Here is a 23749-nt window from a genome sequence, read left to right as displayed (position 1 = left end):
ATCCTAACCTTTTTCTGTAACTCTCTTCTGAACCATCCAACCCTTTCATGGGGAAGAGAAGTTTAAATAAATATCACTGACTACAATGAAAGCAGGTAATAACAAGATACAATGCAATGAATGAAAGCAAGATACGCACACACAGTTATACACATAGATATATATATATATATACATGTATGTATGTATGATAGACAGTTCAGTTTTTGCCCTGACCTTCCTTTCAATGAGCTGAGTACAGTCTAAAGGCTAAGCACTGTTTGGAGGTCAAGGTCTTCCATCCTGAGAGAATGATTTGGAGCATTTTGTACGCCTTTTTTTCAGGGTCTTAAAGTTTCCAATGAAATAGCTCAAAGTTAGCCAAGAATTGAACTAAATCATTTGAATATAGTTTCAACAATAACAAATGCGAATATTTCTGTGAAAAGACAAATGGCCCTAAGGTAGGGCATAATTTTTCAAAGATCGCCTGCCTTCAGAAGGCAGGCAGTAAATTAGCAGGCAGAATCCCGACGTTGGGTGGGATGTGGACGTTTAAACACAGCCTTGTTTCTTCAGGCTGGGTTTCAACATTCAGGATGTTTGTTCGGGCATCAGCAGTGCCCTCATGCTAGTGACAGGATCAGGTTTAAGAGGCTGGGAACAAACAAAGCTTAAAGTGTCCCACATACCAGCTCCTCAGGGAGGTCAAACAGCAACCGTGAGCCTTTTGGAAAAATGTCCACTGAGAGATATGTCAATGGCATCGTGATGGTTCTGAAGACGGAAGACAAAGGAGGGATGAGTTCACACGGGGCCAGAAGGGTTTGCTCACTGACACTCTGGGAGCAAAAGTGCTCGTGGAACTCTTATGACAAGCGTCCAGCATGAGTCATTGGAAGTTCAAAACTCAGTTCTAGTTGACCGAGACGTAAAGTCTCTGCTGAGGTCAGAACATAAGGGAACACAATAAAGCTGGAGCAGAGAGCTTTCAGAGTAAGCAGGGTGTGACTCACGATGTGATGCATAAACTATTGAAACAGCAGCGGGAGAGGAGGTGGGGTCTACAGTGTTGAACATCGAGGTTCTTCTCTGCCCCACTTGCTTTTAACCCAGTCACGTGCTGCGGTTGGTGTCAGTTGGGATTCAACCCTTTAACTTGCTCATCTGACACTTTACTTAGATGCTAAGCAACTTGGGGCAAGGGTCATACCACTTGGACAGACATGGAGTTCCAAATCAAAGCTGTTGACTAAGAGGAACTCACGGCACCAAGCAATAAGGTGACCTATAATATTTCTAGGCAAAAGCTAGCCCTAGTTAGATCTGTGTATGCAGCGCAATAATATGGAATAATATGGAACGGCCTGGAATTCTTGTCTCTGCCATCACTACAGAGGACCTTTCACACATGCTGGATATCCCATGGCAGACAAAGGAACTGAGTACAGACCAGCACATAGCCAGATCCAGCTAACAGCCTTGTCGTCCAGTAGAATTTCTGTTTGTTTTGAGAATGCTGCATTCTGCTCACCCAAATAATCTTCAATCCATATCGAATATTCTTTTAACTTTATAGTTTCCATCATCTTAACTGATCCCATTCTGGATTTCAATGAGGGGTTTGAACTCATGCCTACTCATCTCACCCTGCCCCTGGCAGTCAGCTTCTATCGACAGTTCTAGGTGGTTGTCTCTTTTGCTGTTGCTGTCACCATGTTGTTGTTGTTGTTGTTGTTGTTGTTGTTGTTGTTGTTGTTTTGAGATGGAGTCTTGATATATAATAGAGGTTGATTTCCAAATCACAACCCATTTGCCTCGGGTTCTAGAATGTGGGTGTTGTGAGCGTGGGCCACTGTGCCCAGGTAGGACAAACATCATGGCTATAACATATCGTTAAACAAAGAAAATTCCTTTAAATTCAGGTTTCAGACACAGGGGAGAGGAAAATGGTAGCCTATGAATTAGGAAAATGTCAGATCCTCAGAAGGACAAACATTAAGAAGGTAGAATTTCTTTACATAAGTTGTGAAAATGGATTGAGATCTCCACAATTAACCTAGTCTTTCAAAAAGGTTTTATTGAGCGTCCACCTCTAGCTTTGTCTAATTGTCAGTAAAATTTACTTTTATATAAATAATTCCACATAGGGGATGTTACAGTAGCCAAAAAGGAATATAGCTGGTTTACAGTGTAGCCTTACCTCCCAAATGCTAATGAGCAACATTTCTGGAGAAGAGAGACTGTTTGCTTTTGCTTTTTCTACCTTGTGCATTGGTTAGTAGAATTCCCGAAGAATACAAGTGTTTCATACTTGTCTATTGAGCAAGAGAAGGACTAAACCAATCTCACGGAAAGACATGCAATACAACGGTAGAGACCTATCATGGAAGGCCCACTGCTGGCAAGGGTGGGACTGAGCTAGGTTTTGAAGGCCAGGCGCTGCACTCCACTTTCTAATAAGCTATCTCTGAGGCTTATGTGGTAAGCTAAATTTTAATTAGTTATCATGTAAAAAGAAATTAAAATTTTAGTTCCTAGTGTGGTGGACACACTTCAAGGAGTTCCCAGAACAGACTAGGCAGAAAGCATTTCCATCTATGAAAATGGTGAGGGCTCCTGCCACCAGGCCTGACAATGCAAGTTCGAGCCCCACCCTTGACATGGTGAAGAAGAGAGTCTCTGCCTAATGGTTGTGCCCACCTTCTCCACTCATGCATCATGCACACACACACACACACACACACACACACACACACACAGAGAGAGAGAGAGAGAGAGAGAGAGAGAGAGAGAGAGAGAGTAGATACTACTCAAATGAGCCATTGTTAGCGATCACTGATGCCCTTGGTTTTTACCTTTTTTAGACAAGCTCCAAGAGCCAGTGGTCCTAAAGGGTTCATGGTGATTCCAAGGGAAGAAACGGTAGCCCCCAGAATAAGTTCCTCCAACATCCTATGAATCTGAATTGCCATGTGTTTCTTCTTTCTTCTTAGGTGACCTTGAGCAGAAATTTGAACTGGAAATCAGTCCTCTTTGTAATCAACAGAAAGACTCAATCCCTAGCATACAAATCGGTGAGTTAGAATCTGTTGTTTTTTTTTTTTAATGAATAGCTTTGCACCTCTACCAGGAGTCACAAAATGATAAAAATAATCATAACGACAACAACAACCACGACAGCACAGCCTTCCAGAGATCTAAATAGCTGGACCAAGCAAAGACTTTTATCATGACTGATCTTTTAGATAATCCTCAGTTGAGAAATTAGAACAATTAAGGTATGGATTTGTTACAGACCCTTAACTAACTTAATACTAAGTTATAGTATTACTTTGTGATTTAGGATAGAAATCAAGAGAAGCCCTATAGTACATACCTATAATCCAAGCACTTGGGATGATGAACTATTAAGATCATAAATTCAAATCCAGTATAGACTAGTAGCAAATTCAAAGCCAGACTGAGCTGCATAGTAAAACCCAGTCTAAAAAGCCAAGAGCTCAGAAGGTGACCCAGAGGTATAGCAATTGCATGCAATGTGCAAGGCCATGAACCCATCCCTAGCACTACAAAAAGAACAGAATTTATTGGCTGGAGCAATGGCTTGGTAGGTAAAGTGTTTGCTAGGCAAACTCCAGACTCACCAAGAGATCCTGTGTCAAAAGATACGGAGGAGTGGGTGGGGAAATAGCTCTGTCAGTATGCCTGCCTCACAGGTACACAAGCATGAAGACCTAAGTTCAGATCCTCAGAACCTACATAAGAGGCTAGGCACAGAAGCCAACAAATGATCCCCGAAGCTCATTGGTTAGCCATCCTAGATGAATTAATGAGCTTCAGGGTGGGTAAGAGACCCTGTCTTAAAAAAAAAATGGGTAAATTGTTCAGGAGTGAAGAGCATGTGACTGCCCTTGCAGAGGACCCGAGTTTGGTTGTTAGCATCCATGTCCAGTGTCTCCCAACCACCTCTGTGGGCACATGCACTCATGTGTTAAAGCCCAGATACAGACACACACACACACACGTAAATTAAAATAAAACATATTTTTTAATTTTTTTAAGAATAATTTAAAAAATAAAGGTGAAGGGCAGTCTTGGAGGAACACCCAATTTACCTCTGGCTACCACACACATACACACACATACACACACACACACACACACACATGCACAAACATGCACATGCATGTGTAAATGTACATGCGCATATATGTATACACATATATGCACACATATTTGCACATGCACAAAAATATACACGTGTATGCACATGTATACATGCATATATACATGCACACATATGCACACAAATACACACATGCATCCACACAAATGCAAACACAAGCACACAGTGCACATAAATGCAAAACACACGTACAAGCATTCATATGCATGAGAACACATGTGCACATGCAAACACACACGTATACACAAAAAATAAACAGTAGTAATAAAAGAGAGAGCAGCTGATAAAGACACCCATCTTTGACTTCTGGCTTCCAACTGCGTGCACAGATACCTCTGTACCCACATGCACATATGCAACCACATGCACATGAGAACACACCACACATACAAAGAATAGACTCTAGCCATTCAAAGTCTCTTCAGGGTCCCCTTCCCATGTAAGGCCTGAGATCCTAGAGCCCTGCTGTCCCCTTGTGGCCAGATGTCAGCATTTCCTCTCTCTCTAAAACTTATTTCAGTCATGTTCTCACAAAACTGTACTTCTTTTCAAGTGTCAATTGTGGTAATCTGTTCAAGTATGTTCACATTGCATGCAGTATGATTATTACTTTATCTAATCTCATTGCACATAAGATCCTCACGCAGATCAAGTGGGCAAAATTTTACTTTCCTCACTTTTACTGAAGGAAATATTTTTGCTCTACATCTTAAATCCCTAATTCCATCTCTATGTAAAGCTAGCCTTTCTTCTGGGAGTACTTCCATCGAAACCAAACAAAACATTAACTCTTTTCCTTAACAAACTGCATCCTTGGCATCTAGCAGTTTGCAGCTTTGCACCTTTTCCCACAGACTCCACAGAGGCCTTCGCATCCATAGGGTTGCAAGTCTCCAAGCTCAGTGCCTTGGCATTGGGAAGGGGCATCTGCGAAGATCACCTGAAGAAGAAGAAGAAGAAAGTGAGAGCCTGGAGGAAGGCAGAGAGAGAGAGGGAGGGAGGGAGGGAGGGAGGGAGGGAGGGGGAGAGGGAGAGAGAGAGAGAGAGAGAGAGAGAGAACACCAAGAGCAAAGAGCAACTCAGAAACAAACAACAGAGGCACAGCCTCAACTTTCTTGAGTCCAGCCCTGCTTTGTGCTTTAGTTAGGAGGTTTTAGAGGTATGATTCCTAATTCTGAGACTCCCTTTATTAAACTCTGGATAGAAAGACTCTTGCCAGGTTACTGTTTATAACACATAGAGTCATGCATTTCCCAAGTAAAAACCTTTACACTATTAAGCATACAGCCTAGATCTGGAGGACAGGTCTGATTTCAGAGGTCTGTCCTGCTATTGTCATGAGAACACAAGTACATGTATTTTGTCTCATCGTATGCCCTGGTGTTCAGCCTAGTAATATGTGGTTGCCATAGATCCTGCCTCTAAAATGGAATGGGTATTGAATGTACGGGGAACTCCTAGGGCTACTACATCAGAATAACAAGAAAGAGAAAGGGAAGATGAGTATAAAACAACACTCCATTCATAAATCTTTCCCTGCTACACATCTGCCAGCTCTGGCAGGTTCAAGTCGGAAAGTGTGACAAGGTAAGTCAGGCTAAATTGGGAAAATGATGAAGAGATAAAGGAGCAAATGGATGTTGCAAGCTCTGGTCCATACCCACATACCCCTTTCTCCACGAAATCCTTTACAATGTAGCTATTTTTCTGTCTTGCCCCCCCACTTAAATGTCTGTTCTCATATTCTTATTGTTGTTGTTGTTGTTGTTTATGGCTATTGTGTTGACTAATAGAAAAGAAACTTACAGTTTTCTTTAGTTTCGAAAATTCATACATGTATGCGATGAAATATGATCATATCTACCCCTTATATTCCCCTCAATAGCCCCCCATCATATACATACCAACTTCATATATATTTTTATGACCCAAGTTCAAATAGAGCTGCCCATATGTGCATGGATGTGGAACCACTCACCAGAGCCTGGGAAACCCAGTGGTTATATCCTTAATAAAAAATGATTCTCCCTGTCCCAGTAACTATCCACTGCCAAAAGCAACTCAGTATGAGTAGGGCCTAAAGATCATCTACCCCATCTCTGCACAGTTTTTTTACCTGACTTGACTTTGTATAGGTCTTGTGTGGGTATCCACGGCTGCTGAGTTTATAATTTGTGGCAGCCAAGTCATGGCCAGAGGATGGTATCTCTCAGCATCTCCCAGCAACCTCCCATTCCCTGAGTCTTACATTCATTTTTTCTCCTATCCCACAATGCTCTCTGGGCCTTTGGGGATGAGAGGGTGGGATAATCAGATATCTCTCTCATTGAATATTGAATACTCCGTCTCTCACTCTTAGCACCCTGACTAATTGCGTCTTTCTCCACCAACTGCTATCCACTGCAGAAGGAAGCTTCTCTCACCAAGGTCGTGAGCAGCCCAGACCTAAGGGGGTAAACACAAATATTTAGAAGACAATTTGATGCATGGACATTTAACAAAGCAATATGTTCTACCCTAGGGCCTGTGGCCTCTGTAGCCATGAGCTTTTGATTAGGATTGCAATGCCAGACAAGAAATTCTTTCCTGTGGAACAGGTCTCAAATCCAATCAGAAAGCAGTTAGTTAACTCGTCACATTCATGCCACGGGTGTGCTGGAAGGCACAGCTTGTCTGGCAGGTCAACATCGCAGCACACAGGGACAAGCACTGGGTTAAAAGACATCGGGCTCCTCTCTCCAAAGCTGCCTGCTTAATACCTTCTGGTACACTGAAAGCTGGCCATCAAGGAGGAACTTTCTGAGTTAGTTTGAGATTTCTCTATATCCTCCATCCAAACTGTGTGGTATCTTCAGCAATAGAGTCTAACCATATACTTGTGGTGGGTAACCTGGGCAATGGCAATAACCTACAGGGTTTCAGAGACCCCCCCCCCGAGTCATAGGTCAGTATTCCATGCCTTGTAGTGCAATTTTCATTTACTAACCCATGTCTTCTGAGAGAGGCAGTGCCCACCCATGCAGGGCAATTCCATTCAAACTCTCTCTCCCTTTTTTAAAGTTGTATTTTGAAATTAGACTGTTCATAAATGGGTTTCCATGAGGCTTTTTCATACACCATTTGGTTCTGGTTAAGCCATCCACTATCCCCTTTTGCTACCCCATCTCCCCAGGAGAGAGCTCAGTGGTGAAAGTGTGTAAAGAGCCATCTCTACCTCTCTCTCTCCCATCCCGACCTAAAATGATACATTCCCGAGTGTGAGTCTTAGGGTTGACTTTCTACGGAAGTAGTTCACATCTGCCCAAAAGGACAGAGCACTTTCCTCCCCTTCTCCCACACTTCTTCACTCCTCTCCTCCCTCCATCATTTTTAAAAGATAGGAAATCAAACTCATCTCTGGTTTGTAGAATCTATAGGAAGACAAAAAGAAAAAAAAAAGGTTTCCTTCAACCTGCCATATAAAGCCACCATCCCTCCCTACCCTGCCCACCACACCAGAAGATACAGTAAGCAGCAACTGAGGGGGCAGCCCCTCGAGCCCTTCTGATGCTTACTCCGACTTTAAAATCACTTTCCTAGCTAGAGTAAAATGCCTTCACAGAACACCAGAACAAATCAGCGGTAACTCCACGGTAGTGTCACAGATCAGAGGTAATTCCACGATAGCAGCAGGGGGGAAATGAGTTGAATTTTTTTTTTAATGTTAGAACTATAACTGTTCTACTTAGGAGGCGGCACTTTCTAAAATTCATACTTTGACTTTGAGAAGGCTATCATTTTCCAGTTTTTTTCAAAAAAAAGTCAGATATCTAAATTCAAGACTAACAAGTACTTGTAGTTCACGTACTTATTAAATATAAAGTGTTAGTTGCTGGAAAAATTATTACACACAAAAACATTTGCCCTTTTCTTCATGTTTCCATCTCAGTGAAGTACAATCAAACCTAAATAAATCCAAGTTTATGGTAATTCCAAATATTCCACACTATACAGAAAGTTATCTTTGTTTAAGAGATCATGCTTAATGTGGAAAACACATTAAGAATAAGACAGGATTAGACCACGATGAGTGTTTGATGATGAAAAGAACAGAAACTTTATCTGGACATGAGTGTAGAATCCGGTATCCTCAGCACTCTGGAGATAGAGACGGCAGGGTCGAGATGAGTTAAGACCAGCCAAGGCCGCATATGAGACCCTGTCGGGCAGGGGCTTTGACGGAGCTAGGAAGTCTAACATCAAACAGTCGTCCGCATTCACTGAAGCAGGATGGTTTTTTGCAGCTAGAACTCTCTCTCAAAGGGGCTGGGCATGTGCCCCTTGTAGAGCATTTACCTCGCATGTGCCAAGTTGTGGGTTTAATCCTAGCTAGCGCTGCTTTTTTTTTAAAAGTCTGCATTGACAATGAATGTTTAGAGCTGGGCGTGCCAGCACATACCTATAATCTCAACATCCCAGAGCCTAGGCTATATAGAGACACCTTGTCTCAAAAAAAAATTAAAATAAAATAAAAACAAAACACCACACAGACTGGTGTCATTGAAGGCAAGACAATACAATAAAAATAATAATCTCAAAAGAAGTATCCTACTAGGTAATCAGAGTGAATTATGACCAAAGCCATTTATTTTCTCCCCTCTCTGCCTGTCTTCGCTGGTTCCATACACTTTTCTCTGTCTCTCTGTCTCTCTCTGTCTCTCTGTCTCTCTCTGTCTCTGTCTCTCTCTGTATCTCTCTCTGTCTCTCTCTCTCTCTCTCTCTCTCTCTCTCTCTCTCTCTCTCTCTCTCTCCCTAAACAAAAACAGTTAGACCGTATCTTGTTCGCCCACCTGTCCCTTGCAGAGTGCCCTGTGTGTCTCTGTCGTGTTTGTGAAGGAGGTGGGTCTGATCCCCCGTGTGGTGACCTCGCGTGTGACCTTGCATGTTGCAGGTTTCATGACTTACATCGTGGAGCCGCTCTTCCGGGAGTGGGCCCGGTTCACCGGGAACAGCACCCTGTCGGAGAACATGCTAAGCCATCTGGCTCACAACAAAGCCCAATGGAAGAGCCTGCTGTCCAAGCAGCACAGACGCAGGGGCAGCGGCCAGGACTCTGCAGCCCCCACATCTGAGACCCTGGAGCAGACGGAAGGCGCCACGCCCTAAGACAGCCCAGTCTGCAGGAGCAAGGCCATCTGACCGCCCTCGCCACAAACCCACCACTCTGGGCTTCGAATGCCACCCGCCTGCCACTTACCGCCTCCCTTCGTTGATCCAAGTGTACAGAAGCCATTGTCACCTCAGCATTAGCTGCCGAAATAAGCGGCTTCGTCCTGTCCCTGGAGCTGATCCTGGGGCTGCTGCCCCAACCGAAAAGACCAGGAGTAAGGAAGAGGTGCTTCTGCCATGTCCCGCTCTGGCCCTTGGTCACACTGACTGGCAGAGGCTCCTACGTCCAGAGCATTTTAGGGTTTGCCATCAGACCGCTGACCTGCATGACAACACCAGCAAACTTGGAACTGCAAGACTGGTCTTCGTGCCAGAGCACAAACGAGAGTGTGAGAGAAAGTATCTTCTATTTTAATAATAATTATTATTATAAAATAATAATGAATCTTTTTAACTTTTCTATTTCATGCACCAGGCAATGGGTCTAAATCTTTGGACTAAGATTACTCAGTGTACCCAAACCTGAAGAGGGGGTTCATTGTTTTGCTATTGACTCTTTGCCACTTTTAGTCAGAGATTTGGCATCTTTGCAATTTATGAAACCCTGTGTTTCCCCTCCCGGCTGGTAGCAGGTGCTGTACAGTTCATTCCTTTGCACCTCCGGCCCATCTATCTTTTACGGATTCAGTGACCTGTTTATATTCACACGTGTACACTTTCTGTAAATACCAAACGCTACTGATTCCCATGCCAAAATACACGAGTATTATGGGATTGCTACCTGTATAAACAATGGCACTGTGAACAGAATACTGTTAGTTTTAATACAAGAGAATGCATTTGTAAATATGGTATAGAGTTTATTAATATACTGTTGTTCGCAGATAAAGGCCTTAACTTTAAACATCTTTCCTCTTCCCAAAGCTGCCCAACTAAATCTTTAGGGACGTCTTTCTGAACTGCCTGCCCCCAGTCACCATCTCTCTGCTCTCCTGCTAAGGTCACAAGCCGAAACTGAGTATCGTCTTGGAGGGGACTTTTTTAGGGGGGAAACTTCTCATGCATTCCTCTTGAGGCCGTAGTTTTTAATCTATGGCACCAAGTATGGTTTCCTCAGAATAAACACACCCTTTCTGCAAGATGGAGGTGGCTTTCCAGTGCAGCAGTCTTGCATGCTGTTTTAACAAGCCCGCCGATAAGCTTGTGTGTATGTGACTCCTGCTAGAGAACACGGGGCGCATCAACCTCCCAGGAGACATAGCAGGTCTCAACAGGGTCCTATGACCCTGCCATCTAACCATCAGGGAACTCCCGGCTCCCGTGCCACACATTGTCTGTTATGGCTACAATACCAAAGTCTCTTTGGTCCGTGGTTGGTTGGTGTGCACTTCTTTGGTGTTGATAGTAACTGGAGATTACGTTTTTTTTTTTCTATAGCTTCATGTGAACAACTGCCCAACTCTTTAGCTGAATTTAACATTATTTAAGGAAAGAAGCTATTTCAGTTTTATTAGAGACTTTACCCTCCTCGCAGGTCTTTGTGGTTCATTAGGCTGTAACCAGCAGAGTCAGCTGGGGATGCTGTTGCCACTCTTCTGAAGCCCTTGGCTGTAAAATCGAGTGCTTCGGCATCCTTACTCAGGCAAACTCTGCACGTTGAGCCTTTTCTCTATGAGTTCTAGCATAGATAATGTTAGATGGGAGCTACCGGTGCCCCCTTTCTCTTTACTGAACATGGAGCGGGAACATGTCGGCCGTGATGAAGCCACTTCTCAAGCTGATAGAGACAGCTAGCTAGCTCTCATTTCCAATGTGCAACTGATGTGGGTCTGTTTCTCCTGACAATACAAGAGAAATGTGAAGAGCTTGACTGGCCTGGAATATGTTCTTACAGAAAGATTGGGACTTGCAGACTTAAGGTTTTGGAGGGAATTGGAACTTTGGATATATTTTTCATTGAAGTAGGCAAGGTTGTCAGAAGGAGCGCTAAGAAAGACATGAAGGACTTAGGAAATGGGTGGAGGATGCTTTGAAATTCCTGATATGGGTGAGAAGGGAGATCGAGGAAACTTAACACTAACTTTTGTTTTCTGTAGCAGCTGTGAACTGACTTACGTTTCTTTATTGCTATGGTATTCTGAGGGTCTGAGCTTAAGCAAGGCCTCAGACAAGATGGATGGATGGATGGATGGATGGATGGATGGATGGATGGATTCCTGCTTCAAACCCTCCCTTGGGAAAGTGGGGCTGTAGTAGTCTGGTTTTATATATGTGAGATCATATAAAAGAAATCAATTGCTCAGGATGACAAAATAAAATCAGTAAAGAAAGCATTGTTTTTAGCCAGTGAAATCTCTCCCTGGAGTTAAGGAAGTAGAGTTTGCTTACATTATGATTATATTGTGAGTTAATTAGGACGGGGCATTCTTAGTAGTTATAGGGGAAGGGTTTTCACATTGCAGCTGAGTCCTAAATAGGAGTTAACAAATAAAACTACCAAATAGCCAATGGTTCTAAGACACAAATCTAATGAAAATCAGCAGTAAAGGGGGGCGTGCCGCATACATGGATGCACCTTCCTTTTTCTGCCATCTACAAACTTGAGCTCCACGTTTGTGGGCAAAAATTGACGGTGAAAACTCTTGCTTTTCCTGCCTGCTAATGGCTCTCAGAAGAATTTAATACAAGCTGTCCAAGTATTAGTGGAGACACGGCTCTTGATTTGTTGATTTGTGTATCACTACAGCTTTGAAGTCTCAACCTGTGAGTCCACCTAGCTCATGTTTAATTCCTTCGTTGCTTGGAAATGAAGGCCTCAAAGAACTGTTTTAGCAAGCCAAAGTCAAGATCTCAGAGAGAGAAAGAGAAAGAGAGAAAGAGGGAGAGAGAGAGAGAGAGAGAGAGAGAGAGAGAATACATCACTGTCGGGCATGATAATCAGAGCCTACTTTTCTTTGCGTTCATTGAATAAACAGTCAGACCTGATACGTGAAACCCCGCCAACCCATAGTTTCCTGTTAGGTTGAGTAAAACCTAGCATTTTTCTGTCTCCCCCCCCCCACCGCTTACAATGTCCCACAAAGGGCCTTGGAGCACATCCGCAACCCCGTCTTCAGATAGCCCTCCCGCTAAAACACAGCTTGGTGACCTTTTGTGTTGAATCAGATATCCTCACTGACTTCGATGTGGTTATGAGCTTGTATCTCACTGTATTCCTCATGCCTTGTTCTTTTAAGAGCCCATAAAATTGTGTCATCTTGTGTACACATGTAAAGTTTAAAAAAAAAAAAAAACAACTTGTGAGTTTTGCTCAAAATGTGACCGAAATATTTATTGGCATGTCTATCCAGATGAACACTTAAAAATAAAGATTGTTTCTTTAAACTATCACAGTATAAAAATATCCTGCTTCTCCCCTGATTGACACATCACCAGTCTACTAAATGGGAATGGTCTTGTTAGGCAATGTTCAAAGTGCACGGTGGTAAACATGGTCTGTGCAACTCCTTCCTCCAGGGCTGCAGAAACGTCTGGAAAGAGACATCACTTACACTCATCTAGCACCAAGTGAGGGAAACAGGCCACAGTTAGGTTCTACGTTTTGCCAGAATCCTCCATTTTTCTGACTCACATTTCTCACGCACACATATGAATGAGGATTAAAAACTACCATTAAATAGTCTCCATACCCATCTTATTAAGATTGCTCTTCAGAATCCCACTGATTGCTGAATGTCTCCCCATACGAAAGCGAAGCTACTTTTCAATTGTGGATGCCTACAGCATAGTCAAGACCAAAAGAGAGAGCACAGTGACATCCCAAGTGAAGGTCAGACATGACTTGGGCAAGCCCAGAACCCCGGCTGAAGCTGTCAAGTGGTTGAAACCTGTAAGCAACTAACGTGTGATTCAGTCCTGGCTGAGGAGCCGCCACACACCTGAAGCTGTGTGGCATATCGTGGTCTGAAAAGACTGCGTCCTTCCAGTAGGATCTGACTGATGTCAAAGAGTCGTGTTAGCAGTGACTGCTTCTTTTTTGTTTATTTTGGTCACTCTCTTTTTGGTTGCTTTGGAGATGGGGGTCTCACTCTGTAGACCTGTCTGGTCTCAAAGGCAGAAATCCACCTGTTCTCTCTCCTGAGTGAAAGCTGGATTAAAGGCATGTGCCTTTTTCGAAAGAGAGAGAGAGACAGGGAGAGAGAGAGAGAGAGAGAGAGAGATTGCATACAGGAACTTATTGCAAATTCTGTACCAACTACAGCCTGCTTTTATGGGTAGGTACTTCCACAGATTCTAGAAAAAAAAGGCAAGTATATATTTGTAGTTTTTCACCTCAGAACAAAAGCATAATCATTTACCCCCACTGTGTATGACTATGCTCCCAACATCCCAAATACTTGCTGGTGATGGCTCTGGTCTCCTATGTCAGGCCGTGAAATTTCAGGAAGCTTTTTTATGAGAGCCACAGGAACATCCATGGCTTGCACCTCTTAAGAAGCAAGAATTTCATACCACTCACATGTGTTGAAACATATTCCTAGATATCACCTCTCATCTTTCCTATAGCAACACACAAAGCAGAACCACCTCTTAACATCTCAGCAAAGAGAAGATTCCTGCTTCCAGGGAAATGCCATGCACAATCAACTGTTTGAGTAATGACTAAATAAGGAACTTCTTGGCCACAAAGCAGGCTATAATAGGGCTTTTTGTTTTCAATTAAGCCAGAGAGATAGGGGGTGGAATTAAGTTTAAGCTGACATGAATGGAAGATTATCATCTTCATTATCAAAGCAAATGATGTGTCATTGATTCAATTACCCAAAGTGCTTCAAATTCTGGTATTGTGGGTGCTGGTTTGATCTTCAGTGTTTCTCCCTTCTAGGGAAGTATGCTGTAGAGTGTTCAAAGTGTGGGATCTAAAATCAGACTAGAATTCAGATGTTTCGTCATCCTCGCTGTTTACATCTATGCAGATAACAATCTCTCTAAGCTCTGTCTCCTCGTGTATAAAATGATGATAACACCTGCTTTCTGAGGCAGTCGTAAGTTCCAAATTAAATATTGTCCATGGAGATGAAGCCTGGTTTCCAAATGAAAAGGGAGCGGCTAGATAAAGTCTGGGTTCGGAGGAGGTACTGGAGTTCAGTGGAGCCTTTGAAGGATAGGAATTCCTACTAAGTGAGTTCCAGGGCAGACAGGGCTGTTACACAGGGAAACCCTCTCTTGAGGTGGGAAAAAAAAAAGAGGTAGGACCTCGGAGAAGAATGTTAGGTTTGTCACTGAAGGAGGTAGGGAATCGCAGCCCATGTGCTCGCTGCTATTTCCTGGGTGTAATGAAATTGGCACCTTCCTCTCTCACACCCTTCCATGATGCTCTCAGTGTCTTGCCATGCTCCCAAACCAACAGACTGACCAAACAGTGGACCCTCTAAAACCATGAGCAAAGTGGATCTTCTCCATAAATTGATTTTTCTGATATTTTTGTCATAATGACAGAAAGCTGACAAACATAACAGTCTGTATATTATTCAAGAGAGAAGCTGTAGGTGCGTGTCTCTTTGTCGCGGTCGTGAGCTCCTAGGCGCAGCAGGCCCAGAGACGCCAGCACGCCGGTTGCCAGAAGTTGGGTTTGTCGAAAGACCTATGTGACTCCCACGGAGACCCTTCGAGAAGTCGCTTCTCGACCAGGAACTGAAACTCATCGGAGAATATGGGCTCCGGAACAAGCGTGAGGTGTGGAGAGTCAAATTTACCCTGGCCAAGATCCGCAAGGCTGCCCGAGAGCTGCTAACGCTGGACGAAAAGGACCCACGGCGTCTTTTTGAAGGCAATGCTCTGCTGAAGCGACTTGTTCGAATTGGGGTGCTGGATGAGGGCAAAATGAAACTGGATTACATCCTGGGCCTGAAGATTGAAGATTTCTTGGAGAGGCGGCTGCAGAGCCAGGTCTTCAAGCTGGGTTTGGCTAAATCTATTCACCATGCCCTGTGCTCATCCGCCAGCATCACATCAGGGTCCGCAAGCAGGTGGTGAGCATCCAGTCCTTTATTGTTCGTCTGAACTCCCAGAAGCACATTGATTTCTCCCTCCGGTCTCCTTATGGTGGTGGCCGACCAGGCCGAGTGAAGAGGAAGAATGCCAAGAAGGGCCAGGGTGGTGCCGGAGCTGGTGATGATGAAGAAGAAGATTAAGTTAATGTCTCCCTGGACTGGAGAATTGTCTAGTTTCCAGTTGGCTAATAAAACAGAATTAACACTTGGGGAAAAAAAGAGAGAGAGAAGCTGTAAAGTAAAGACTAAGGGGTATCTTTCTGTATGCTGCATCGATTTTGGTGCAACTGAAAACACTAAGCCCATTAATAGGCATTTATCATGATTATAGCTATAAGTAGCCAGGCTGGTCATAAATCTAATCTTTATATTAATGACAAAGCACTATCAAAAATGCTTAAAGGAAGAAGATCATGCTCCTTGGGTACCAAGAATGCACTGATAAAACCAAGGACAAGACAAGACTTTCTCTTTGGTTTTAGTGTAAATACTCCTCAGACCGACCACAGATAACCTGTCTAGCACTTCCCTAGAACTGACAAGAACTCAACAAAGAAAATTTGGTTAAACAAAATTCAAAAGCCTTTTAAGTGTTCAGGAATTTCATTCAAATCCTACCTATGGCTGTTTCCAGTAGGCTTGCCTCTTGTAACTTCATCAGATCCTCTGCAGCTGTTAAAGCTACAAAGGGCTCCAGGGAGCCTAAAGGTAGCTGGAAGAAAGACTGTGTTTCTAAACTAACGTTTCCCGAATCACAGAGCAATGCATCTGCTAAAAGGCTTATGAGAGTGTCCCCCGAGAAAAAGAATGACTTCGCCGTCAAGGAAGTTTAAAGAAATCTCATGAGTGAACACACTTCTCTCTGGCTGCTTTTCCAGACTCTCCCAAGCTGTGGACATCCAGAGATAGTGATCCATGCCTGCGGCTCTAGCATGGGACTGAAATCACAAAGCCTCTCTTACCTGTCCCCACCCACCACGACCACCCTATTTGTCATTTTACTTTCTCTTCAGCAAGGTACTCACTAAATAACCTTAAATTTGTGATCCTTCAACCTCAACCTAACAAGTCCTCTGGCATCACTGTGTGCAGTCAGCTTAATAGCTGGTTTTAGTTTTCGTGTGTGTGTGTGTGTGTGTGTGTGTGTGTGTGTGTTCCGTTGCTATTAGTATTGCTCTAATTTGCTTTCTATTGTGTGCTAGAACACCCTGATCAACAGAAACTTTGGGAAGAAAGGGTTTATTTGGCTTATACTTCCAGGTCATATATAGTCGGTCCATTATTAAGGAAAGTCAAGGCAGGAACCCAAACAGGAGCTTGGAATAGAAACCTCAGAAGAATGGTGCTTGCAGGTTCACTCCCTCACAGGCTTATGCCTCGCTAGCTTCCTCACACAGCCCCAACACCTGTATGAGATAGCACCTGTCAAGAGATGGTGCCACCCACATGTACTGAGCCCACCTGTCTCAACTGATAATAAGACAATGCCCCCACAAACGTGCCCATGGGGCATTAGGAGCTAGGGAATTCTTCAGTTGAGGTTCCCTCTTCTGAGGTGACTCTGGTTGTATCAAACTGACAGACGAAGCTACCTAGCACAGATACATAAGTGTGCACTCTTCTGAGGTTGAGGTGTAATAATTGTTCTTAATGTCACTGAGCCCGTGGTCTGACTTTACCGCCTACCAAGATAAAGGATGTTTCCAAATACATGGATCCCAGCTGTAAAATAATGGGGAAAGTGTAATCTGTCAAAGGGCTTGGAGGATTCAAAAAGTTCCCTCATTTAAATCATTTTGAGCAACGCCTCGCATGTAGAAAAACACTCGGTTCATCAAATGCTAGCAAAACAAACTTCTCCATTCCCATCACCTTCACAAATGCACTCTAGTAAAGCTTTTCAATAATAGAGATTTTTTTATTGTGTGCTCTCCACTTTTGCATAGAAAGTCATGATTTTTTTTTTCCTTTGAGACACATGTTCTCACGATAGAGTCCTGGTTAGCCCGGCACTATGCTGACTCCACTGACCTTCAACTCACAGAGATCAGCCTGCTTCTGCCTCCCTAGTGCTAGGATTAAAATCATGTGCCACCACACCTCGTCCAAATAAATACTTAGGGAACAGATGGTTGATAAATTGAAGATCATAGCAGAACAATGTTAGCATCAAATCCAAACTAATAAAGCCCACTTTCAGGATCTGGAAAAATGGCTCAGTGATGAAGAGCTCTCGCTACTCTTGCAAAGGACCTGGGTTAGGTTTCCAGCACCCACAAGCCTCTTCTGGCCATGATGGGCTCCTGCACACATATGGGACACACATACACACACACACACACACACACACACACACACACACTTTTTAGATTGCAGTAATAAATTCCCCAATAATTGAATTCAAGTCCATGATTATGGTCTAGAAGGTATTGAGTGTTTCAAGGAATATGGTTTAGCAAGACCATGGTTTATTCTTTCTTTATCCCTGAGTATTCTGGAACTCGCTATGATCCTCCTGTCTCTGCCTTTAATGTGCTGGGATTAAAAGTGTGCACCTCTACCCTGGCTCCTGAGTTTTTGAGAATACTCTTCAGAGGAGAGAGCTAGAATAAACCCCCTGAGCCTTGATATCCAAAGTTCTTTAAGTATTTTCTACTCATTCAGAAAAGAGGCCTGCAGAAATACCACTGAATTCTCCCCTCCTCTACACTTGCACAGCTCTGCATGGTCATGTTCTAACCAAGAAATGACAGAGACAGATTCCATTGCTCACTTTTGTCAAAGGACATGAGAGCAGCAGTGAGACTATAATCCTCCTTTAAACACTTTGGAGGGACTAAAGAGATGGCTAAGCAGTTAAAAGACCCGACTGCACTTTAGAAGGCTAGGGTTCAGTTCCCAGCACCCACATGGTGGCTAACAACCATCTATAACTCCAGTTCCAGAGGATCCGATGCCTGCCTCAGGCCTCCATGGGCACCGAATGCACATAGCCCACAAACATACAGGCAGGCAAAACACCAATACACATCAAAATAAAAATAAATAAATGGTGTGGAACAATGGTCTGTATTCCGTCAATTATATTTTAAATAAATGCTGATTGGCCAGTAGCCAGGCAGGAAGTATGGGTGGGACAAGCAGATAGGAAGTAGAGGCGGGTCAATGAAAACAGGAGAAATCTGGGAAGAAGGAAGCCCATTCCTCTGCAGTCCTGGCCCAGCCACAGCCTAAGCAAGATATGACTGCCTCGCTGAATAAGGTACCAAGTCACGTGGCTAGCATAGACAAGAACAATGGGCTGATAGAAGTTACAAGAGTTAATAAGAAGCCTGTGCTAATAGACCAATCAGTTTATAACTAACATAGACCTCTGTGTGATTTCTTTGGGACATAATGATTGCGGGAACAGGGCAGAACAGAAACCCCAACAACAAATAAATCTCTAAAAATTCGAATTCACAACCCACCCTATTCTATTTCCCAATTAGCAGGCATAAAAGCATTATGATCCTGAAACTAAGCCAAGAGGACAAGTAGGATCCACTGACAAAGTCATCTCCTCTAACTTCTCAAGGCTGTAGATTAGTTTGAATTTTCCTTTTTAATCTTTCATGAGCATTTGTTATTTATAATAATTTGTATTTCCATTTGACATTTTTATAGACACATGCAAAACACTTGAATCATATTTACTTTACCTCACCTTCTCTCATGGAGTTCATTTTCACTGTTCTGAGGCAGGAGTTTGGTTTGATTAGTTGGTTAGTTGGGGAGTCTGGTTTGGGGGTTTTCTGGGTTGGGGAGAGGAGGTGGGGGTGTTGTGGTCTTGAGGAATGTTTGTTAAGCCACAGATTTCTGTATGTGTCTGGTTTTGTGTCAGTAGTGTGATGTTTCTGTCATGGCTCTGAAGTACAACTGGAAATCTGGTTTTGTGATGCTTCCAGCATTGCTTATTTTGCTCAGAATTACTCAGGCTTTCCGGCTCTTTAGTTCTTCCTTATGAATGCCAGGAATGTCTGTTTTCTGGTTCTTTCAGGGATTGCATTAAATCTGGAATTGCTTCTGGAAATGCTGCCACAGTGCTAATTCTGCTGACTCGTGAACTTGGAAGATCTTTCCGTCTTCTAATGTCTACTGCAACTTCTTGCTTTCATGTTCTAAAGTTTTCTTTGCACAGGTCTTTCATCTCCTTACTAAGGCTGACTCCTGAGTATACTTTGAGGTCATAATTAATGGGATTGTTTTCCAGGTTTGTTTTGCAGTCTTTTGCTTTGTATATAAAAAAGTCTAGCGATTTCTATATGCTGATTTTGCATCCTGCTACTTTGTTCAAGGGGATTCTGTTTAACAATTCCCTGATGGAATTGGAGTCCTTTTTAATTTTAATTCACCTTATTTGAGTACAAAAACATGAAATTCTTCTTTTCTTAACTTTTTTTTAAATTTTATTTTACATCCCAACCACAGTTCTCCCTCTCACCCTCCTCACTTTCTCCTTTACCTCCCCACCCCCCAATCCATCCTTCATCCACTCCTCCCAAAGGGTAAGGCCTCCCATGAGGAGTCAACAAAGCCTGGCACATTAAGTTGAGGCAGGACCGTGCCCCTCCCCCACGTATTAAGGCTGAGCATGGCATCCTACCATAGGGAATGGGCTCCAACAAGCTAGTTCATGTACTAGGGATAGACCCTGGTACCACTGCCAGGTGCCTCATGGATAATCCAAGTTACACAACCGTCTCCCACATCCAGAGGGTCTAGCTCTGTTCCATAGAGGCTCCACAGCTGTTGGTCTAGAGTTCATGAGTTCCCACGAGCTTGGTTCAGCTGTCTCTGTAGACTTCCCAGTCAAAACGACTCTGAGAAACCATCTTACACCTGTCAGAATGGTTAAGATCAAAAATACTAAGGACAGCTTATGTTGGAGAGGATGTGGAATAAGAGGAACACTCCTCCACTGCTGATGGAAATGCAAACTTGAACAGTCACTTTGGAAATCAGTTTGGTGGTTTCTCAGAAAATTGGGAATAAATCTACCTCAAGATCCAGTGATACCACTCAGGCATATTCCCAAAGGATGCTCAATCATACCACAAGGACACTTGCTCAGCAATGTTCAAAGCAGCATTGTTTGTAATAGCCAGAACCTGGAAACAACATAGATGCCCTTCAACTGAAAAATAGATAAGGAAAATATGGTACATTTATACAATGGAGTATTGCTCAGCTATAAAAAACAATGACATTTTGTAATTTGCAGACAAATGGATGGAACTTAAAAAAATCATCCTGAGTAAGGTAACCAAGACTCAGAAAAACTCACTCATAAGTGGATATTAGATGTAAAGCAAAGGATAACCAGGCTACAATCCACAACTCTAGAGAAGGTAGGTAGCAAGGAGAACACTAAGAGAAATGTATGCAACTCAGGGAAGAAGAAACAGATGAGATCTCATGGGTAACTGGCACTGGGGGGAGTAGAGGGGAGAGAATGGGGGATTAGAACATGATGGAATGGGAGGGTTGAGTTGGGGGAGGGGTGGAGTGGGAGAGCAATGAAAGATATATCTTGATACAAGGGAGTCATTATGGGGTTAGGGAGAAACCTAAACTGGTACTAGGGAAAGTCCCAAGAACCCACAACGAATACCCCAGCTAAGATTCCAGGCAATAGCAGAGAGGGTGCCTGAACTGGCCTTCCCCTGTAACCAAATTGGTGACTACCCTAACTGCCATCATAGAACCTTCATCCAGTAACTGGTGGAACAAGACACAGAGATCCACAACCAAGCCCTAGGCTGAGCTCCGGGAATAGAGTCAAAAAGAGGGAGGAGGGGGTATATGAGCAAGGGAGGCATTGGAATCTTTTATAAGCTCATGTCATTTCAAATACAGATAATTTGATTTCCCCCTTCCCAACTTGTGCCCCTTTTCTTTCTTTCTTTTGTCTTGTCAGTCTGACTAAGAGTTCAAACACTGTACTGGAGTAGACACATTTGCCTGGTTGCTGGTTTAAGAGGGAATGTTGAGGAGGTAGCTCATTGGTGGGGTACTTGAATAATGCAAGCAAGGGCCTGGGTTCAACTTCTACCTCAGAAGAGTGAAAAAAACTAGAGCACACATGTTTAGTTTTTAACCATTCCTTTCTTTCTTCCTTCCTTCCTTTCTTTCTTTCTTTCTTTCTTCCTCTTTCTTTTTCTTTCTTTTTTTGTTCTTTTTTTGGGGGGGTTGGTTGTTGTTTTGGTTCAGTTTGGTTTGGTTTTTGTTTTTGTTTTTGCAAGACAGGGTTTCTCTGTGTAGGCTTTGGAGCCTGTCCTGGATCTTGCTCTGTAGGGCTAGGCTGGCCTCGAACTCAGAGATCTGTCTGCCCCTGCCTCCCAAAATCTGGGATTAAAGGCGGGCGCCACCACAGCTCCGCCTTAGATTTTACCATTTAGTACAAGGTTGTTTATAGATTTGTTGTGTAGTCTTTACAATGTTAAAATAATATGCCTTCTCTTTCAGGTTTCTTTAGAGCTTCATTCATGAAGGGATGTTGAACTTTATCAAAGATATCTTCTGCATTTACTGAGTCAATTCTGTGATTTCTATCTTTGATTCTACTTATATAGTGAATTACCTTTATTGATTTGCATACACTGAACCAACCTTGAGTCTTTGGAGTTAAACCAATTTGATCATGGTATATGGTGTTCTCAATGCATTGATTTGAATTGGTTTTATTTTGGGGATTTGTTATTGTTGTTTTGGAATCTTTTCATCTAAGTCCATCAGAGGAATTGGTCTATATTTTTCTTTTTTTTTTGTTATGTCCTAATCTGGTTTTGATGCCAAGGTAATAGTTGAGTCCAAGGCTAAGTTATAATTCCTTTCTATGGGATGATCTGAGGTATAAGCTCTTTGTTAAAGGTCTATCAGAATTCAATAACATTGGTCTGGCCCTGGACTTTTCCTTATGACTGTTTCAGTCTCATTGCTTTTTACAGATATGTCTAAGTTAGTTTATTTTCTCTTGATTTCATTTTAGCTGGTTGCACATGGAATTATTCTACTTCTTCTAGAGTTTCTGATTTACTGTAATATATTTCAAACTATTCCCTAAGGGTCTTCTAAATTTCACTAGCTTCTGACGTAATGTCCTCATTTTCATTTCCAATGTGATTAGCTTGAGTCTTCCCTTTCTCTTCTGCCTAGTTTGGCTAAAAGTTACTCAACCGTACTTATCATTCCAAGAACCAACTCTTCATTTCCCCAGTTCTTTCTGGTGTTCTTTCAGCTTCATTTTGGTCAGTTCCGTACTGATCTTTACTATTTATTTCCATTAAATAATTTGGAATTTGGTCTGCTCTTTTTTTCCATAGGGCCTTGAGGTCCATTGTTAGGTTATTTGAGATCTTTCTGGTGTTTTTAATGTAAGCATGTGTAGAAATGGGCTTCCCTCTTATAATGGCCTTTGCTGTAGTCCCAGAGAGCAGGTAAGTTGTCTGTTCACTTTCTTTTGATTCTAGGAGCCTTTCGCTTTTTTCCTTGACTTCCTCAATGGCCCACTGATCATCCTAGAGTGTGTTATTACTTTTCCATATGTTACATAGTTTTTATAGTTTCTCTTACTTCCAATTTTGATTCCATTATGATCTAATAAGATACAAAAAATATTTTTATTTCTTTTGTATTTTTAAGACTTTATTTATGGCTTAAAATGTGATCTAGTTAGAAAAAAGTTCCAAAAGCGGCTGAGAATAATATGTACTCCAGAGACATTAGATGGAAAATTCTGTAGATGTCTGTGAAATCTATTTGCACAATAATGCAAATTGATTATGAAGTTTCTTTGCGGGCTTTTTTGGTTTGGTTTGGGGTTTGTGTGTGTGTGTGTCTGTCTGTGTTTCTGTGTCTGTGTGTCTTTGTGTGTGTGTTGTCTGTTTGAGGTGTGATCTTTTTTGTTTTGTTGTGTTTTGTATATGCAACCCATCTATTTTTGTGGTGAGCAGCAGTTCCTGCAGAGATTCACAACTGATCAGGGTCTGAGAATAAATGACTGATTATGGCATAGTGGACCGACTCTCCATAGATAGAAGAAATTAATCAAGCATCCGTAGTCCCCCTTCAAAGACTATGGATCCATTCCAGAGAGAGGTGTGGAAAGCACATTATAGAGGAGGAAGAAGCAGACCACTGTGTAGCTAATTCTTTTGAGCAGAAACATTCTTTCCTGGAGGGAAGTGGAAACCACAGAAAACTCAGAAAGTCAACTGAAACATAGGAAGCTCCTGAAACTTAGAAGATTCACAAGGCCCCTCCTCAAGGTTGTGGGAATGGTAAGCAGTTTCTGGGGAAGGTAGTCTGTCCTGTGACTCTGACTAGTTAGGCAGGAAGC

At 42.7% G+C, this 23749-nt stretch overlaps 1 protein-coding gene and 1 pseudogene across 2 annotated transcripts in view; both read left to right on the top strand.

Annotated features, from left to right (window-relative positions):
- Nucleotides 1–12695, top strand: part of Pde7b (phosphodiesterase 7B) — a 319693-nt gene extending 306998 nt beyond the window's left edge. For both annotated transcript variants that reach the window (XM_041653888.1, XM_041653887.1), the window contains 2 exons: nucleotides 2976–3056; nucleotides 9099–12695. In XM_041653888.1, the coding sequence (XP_041509822.1) occupies nucleotides 2976–3056; nucleotides 9099–9313 (296 nt within the window). In that variant the 3' untranslated portion in view covers nucleotides 9314–12695. The remainder of the gene's footprint in view (nucleotides 1–2975; nucleotides 3057–9098) is intronic.
- A 1691-nt stretch (nucleotides 12696–14386) lies between these two features.
- Nucleotides 14387–15588, top strand: LOC121449243 (annotated as a pseudogene).
- The last annotated feature ends 8161 nt before the right edge of the window (nucleotides 15589–23749 follow it).

Source organism: Microtus oregoni, unplaced genomic scaffold (genome assembly GCF_018167655.1).
Source record: "Microtus oregoni isolate MIOR12 unplaced genomic scaffold, Mior012 000006F_ref0000085, whole genome shotgun sequence".
NCBI lineage: Eukaryota > Metazoa > Chordata > Mammalia > Rodentia > Cricetidae > Microtus > Microtus oregoni.
This window is presented reverse-complemented; position numbering and strand designations above follow the sequence as displayed.